We start from the raw sequence: 5,183 nt of genomic DNA, 5'->3' as shown, positions 1-5,183 counted from the left end.
CTACTCTATGTAAAAGCCGTTTAATTAATCTTGTATTGTGTAAAACTAAGACAGGAACAACACATGAATATAAATATATGAGGTGAAAGAAGAAGGCTAAAAATACTATATCGTTATTAGATGGTGCGGTATCTATCTATCTATCTATCTATCTATCTATCTATCTATCTATCTATCTATCTATCTATCTATCTATCTATCTATCTATCTATCTATCTATCTATCTATCTATCTATCTATCTATCTATCTATCTATCTATCTATCTATCTATCTATCTATCTATCTATCTATCTATCTATCTATCTATCTATCTATCTATCTATCTATCTATCTATCTATCTATCTATCTATCTATCTATCTATCTATCTATCTATCTATCTATCTATCTATCTATCTATCTATCTATCTATCTATCTATCTATCTATCTATCTATCTATCTATCTATCTATCTATCTATCTATCTATCTATCTATCTATCTATCTATCTATCTATCTATCTATCTATCTATCTATCTATCTATCTATCTATCTATCTATCTATCTATCTATCTATCTATCTATCTATCTATCTATCTATCTATCTATCTATCTATCTATCTATCTATCTATCTATCTATCTATCTATCTATCTATCTATCTATCTATCTATCTATCTATCTATCTATCTATCTATCTATCTATCTATCTATCTATCTATCTATCTATCTATCTATCTATCTATCTATCTATCTATCTATCTATCTATCTATCTATCTATCTATCTATCTATCTATCTATCTATCTATCTATCTATCTATCTATCTATCTATGCATCCATCCATCCATCCATCCATATATGCATCCATCCATCCATCCATCCATCCATCCATCCATCATCCATCCATTCATCCATCCATCCATCCATATATGCATCCATCCATCCATCCATCCATCATCCATCCATCCATCCATCCATCCATCCATCCATCCATCCATCCATCCATCCATATATGCATCCATCCATCCATCCATTCATCATCCATTCATCCATCCATCCATCCATCCATCATCCATCCATCCATCCATCTGTGATTAATCATGATTGTGATTAATTATGGATGAAATGTGATTAACTGCATTAAAACATTTTAATCAACAGCACTAATAATAATATTTATATTTGTTAGGGATGTCTGATAACTATCGGTACCGATAATTATAGGCCCGATATCAGTCTAAAAATGTGATATCGGTCGATATCGTAGCAGATTTTTTTTCCAGATCATGGAAACCGATATTTAAAAAAATGCTTGATACAACTCGTATGTGTTCATTCCATCACAGGTCATACAGTATGTCATGTTGCACATATCGGTATCGGCTGATATCGAGAATTGGACAATATCGTGGTTTTATAGGTAATGATGTCATTCAAGCTTCCTGCTGCAATTGGATGTCTTTTCCCAGGTTGCTTTGTGGTTGGAGTGAGATGATAGCCTGCCTTCCCAGGAGTTTCCCCCTCATTCCCGCTGACACCAGCTGTTGCCCCCCCCCCAGCCATGGCTCTTCTCTCATCCTCCTGCCCCCACTTGTACCGTTCACCAGCTAGCGTTTCCCACGGAAACGCCTCCCTCAGCCAAGTCATCCTGCGGCATTACAACCACACGGGCCGCCTGCAGAACCGGACGGTGTCAAACTCCCAGAACCCCGTCAGCGCCTCTACGGCCGTCTTCCTGTTTTTCAGCGTTCTCATCATTCTGGAGAATTCCTTGGTGCTGGTCGCTGTGGTTTCCCGCATCCTAGCCAGCCGACGTTGGGTCTACGTGTGCATCGCCAACATCACGCTCAGCGACCTCCTGACAGGTGCCGCTTACCTGCTCAACATCTGCATGTCCGGCAGTCGGACCTTCCGCCTGGCTCCGGCGCTTTGGCTTTTCCGAGAGGGTGTGCTGTTTGTGGCCTTGGCGGCGTCCATTTTTAGCTTGCTGCTGATCGCCGTGGAGCGTTACATGACCATCATGAAGCCGCTGCCTCACAAGTCCGCCAGCAGCACCTACTACAGGATCTACGGCCTGGTGGCCCTCTGCTGGGTTTTGGCGCTGGTGCTCGGGTTCCTCCCCTTGTTGGGATGGAACTGTGTGTGCAGCCTGGACCGGTGTTCCACCCTCCTGCCTCTCTATTCCAAGACCTACATCTTGTTCTCCCTGGTCATCTTCTTCCTGATTCTTCTGGCTATCGGCGTGCTCTACAGCGCCATCTACTGCCACGTGCACAAGACCGCGACGCTAGCGATGCAGCGCTGCCGCAAGCGCTCCTTGGCTTTGCTGAAAACCGTCATCATCATCATGGGGGTCTTCATGCTTTGCTGGGGGCCGCTGTTCCTTCTGCTGCTGGTGGACTTTTTCTGCACATCCCGTCAGTGCGCGCCGCTCTTCAGCGCCAATGTCTTCATCGCACTGGCGGTCATCAACTCGGGCATCAACCCCGTCATCTACGCTCTGGGCAGCGCCGAGATGAGGAGGGCCATGGCTCGCCTCCTGTGTGGCCGCTGCTTCTGTCGCAAGGAGGCCTTCTCCTCCAAGGAGACCAGCAGCACCTCGGAGAGCAAGGCCAGGAACCTCGGCGCCGCCTCCCCGAGTAAAGCTCGCAAGTCGTGGAGAAAATGCAGGCTCAGCTCCACCACCAGCTGCCTGTCAGTTTCGAGTGGTTAGACCACAACGTGGACCCCTCCCATGCAAAGAGGATCCGAGAAGCGTCCCACACACGTTTCCTCTACACAAACACTTCAGTTGCATCTTCTGTATCGGTCGAAGGAAAGGAGAATAAATATTTCCATCTGGGGCTGCACGAGTGCTGCTGGAACTCGGGGAGTGGCAAACACAGGAATTCCATCATGTTTTTTAAAAAATAATATTTATTCAGTTGTCCTGGACAGGAAGTGATGTTGGAGGTTCAGAGTTGAGTTGCCGAGGGTACAGTAACCCACGTTAAGGATGTGAAATCATTCCACTCAGCAAGTCTGGTGCTTGTGTATCCCGACAGACATTACGGTACCATTACTGACACCTAGTGACCAGTGTATGATACTACATAGTATCATCACAACGTCTTTTGAATGCCTTATATTTGTATTTTCCTTCATTTCTATGCTTGGAAATGTTTTGGAAGTGCCGAGCGCTCAAATAAAACTTGCAATTTTTTTCCCGTAAATTTCTGACTTTTATTTTCATAAATTTACAACAAAAAAGTAAATTTACTTCATGAGAATAATGTCATAAATTTATGAGAAAAAGGTACATTACTTATAAATGTATGATATTACACACGTCATTACTTTTCATAACATTATTGTCATAAATGTATGACAAGTTGTATAAAAGTCAGAAATTTTTTTGTAAATATACTTTTTTCATGAGAGAAATTTTTTAGTTGTAAATTTACGAGAATAAAGTTGTATATTTACATAATGTTACCTTTGCCGCAGGCCAAAGTCATATAAATCCTCCCTTTTCATAGCTTTTATTCTCATAAATTTATGACTTCATTCACATAAATGGATGACTTTTTCCTCAAATAAAAGTCATAATTTTTTTCTCATGAATTTCCGATTTTTGTTCTCATACATTTTTTTTTATTTTTTATTCTCATATATTTACACGAAAAATGTAAATTTACTTCAAGTGAATAATGTCGTAAATTTATGAAAAAAAGGTACATTACTCATAAATGTATGACATTACACAAGTCATTACTTTTTGTAACATTATTGTCATAAATGTACAACAAGTTGTATAAAAGTCAGAATTTTTTTTGTAAATATACTTTTTTCATGAGAGAAATTTTTTGTTGTAAATTTACGAGAATAAAGTTGTACATTTACATAATGTTACCTTTGCCGCAGGCCAAAGTCATATAAATCTTCCCTTTTCATAGCTTTTATTTAGGACTTCATTCTCATAAATGGATGACTTTTTCCTCAAATAAAAGTCGTAAATTTTTTCTCATAAATTTCCGATTTTTATTCTCATACATTTACAAGAAAAATTTAAATTTACTTCACGTGAATAATGTCGTAAATTTATGAGAAAAAAGTACATTACTCATAAATGTATGACATTACACAAGTCATTACTTTTCATAACATTATTGTCATAAATGTATGACAAGTTGTATAAAAGTCAGAAATTTTTTAGTAAATATACTTTTTTATGAGAAAATTTTTTTTGTTGTAAATTTACGAGAATAAAGTTGTACATTTACATAATGTTACCTTTGCCGCAGGCCAAAGTCATATAAATCCTCCCTTTTCATAGCTTTTATTCTCATAAATTTATGACTTCATTGACATAAATGGATGACTTTTTCCTCAAATAAAAGTCATAATTTTTTTCTCATAAATTTCCGATTTTTATTCTCATACATTTACAAGAAAAATGTGAATTTACTTCACGTGAATAATGTCGTAAATTTATGAAAAAAAGCTACATTACTCATAAATGTATGACATTACACAAGTCATTACTTTTTGTAACATTATTGTCATAAATGTACGACAAGTTGTATAAAAGTCAGAAATATTTTAGTAAATATACTTTTTTCATGAGAGAATTTTTTTTTTCAATTTACGAGAATAAAGTTGTATATTTACATAATGTTACCTTTGCCGCAGGCCAAAGTCATATAAATCCTCCCTTTTCATAGCTTTTATTTTCATAAATTTATGACTTCATTCTCATAAATGGGTGACTTTTTCCTCAAATAAAAGTCTTAATTTTGTTCTTATAAATTTCCGATTTTTATTCTCATACATTTACAAGAAAAGTGTACATTTTATTTCACGTGAATAATGTCGTAAATTTATGAAAAAAAGGTACATTACTCATAAATGTATGACATTACACAAGTCATTACTTTTTGTAACATTATTGTCATAAATGTACGACAAGTTGTATAAAAGTCAGAAAGTTTTTTGTAAATATACTTTTTTCATGAGAGAAGTTTTTTTTTAATTTACGAGAATAAAGTTGTACATTTACATAATGTTACCTTTGCCGCAGGCCAAAGTCATATAAATCCTCCCTTTTCATAGCTTTTATTTTTGTAAATTTATGACTTCATTCTCATAAATGGATGACTTTTTCCTCAAATAAAAGTCGTAATTTTTTTCTCATAAATTTCCGATTTTTATTCTCATATATTTA

General features: G+C 36.8%; 1 protein-coding gene across 1 annotated transcript; it reads left to right on the top strand.

Annotated features, from left to right (window-relative positions):
- The first annotated feature begins 1,024 nt into the window (after positions 1-1,024).
- Positions 1,025-3,651, top strand: s1pr4 (sphingosine-1-phosphate receptor 4). The gene has a single exon (XM_058073363.1). It carries the CDS (start codon positions 1,542-1,544, stop codon positions 2,691-2,693), a length of 1,152 nt encoding a protein of 383 aa, XP_057929346.1. The 5' UTR covers positions 1,025-1,541; the 3' UTR covers positions 2,694-3,651.
- Positions 3,652-5,183: the final 1,532 nt, after the last annotated feature.

The sequence above is a fragment of the Doryrhamphus excisus genome, chromosome 5 (genome assembly GCF_030265055.1).
Source record: "Doryrhamphus excisus isolate RoL2022-K1 chromosome 5, RoL_Dexc_1.0, whole genome shotgun sequence".
Taxonomy (NCBI): Eukaryota; Metazoa; Chordata; class Actinopteri; order Syngnathiformes; family Syngnathidae; genus Doryrhamphus; species Doryrhamphus excisus.
This window is presented reverse-complemented; position numbering and strand designations above follow the sequence as displayed.

Bases quoted from the DNA above. Each gene is read 5' to 3' on its own strand.
- s1pr4 (XM_058073363.1), top strand. From the start codon at position 1,542: ATGGCTCTTCTCTCATCCTCCTGCCCCCACTTGTACCGTTCACCAGCT.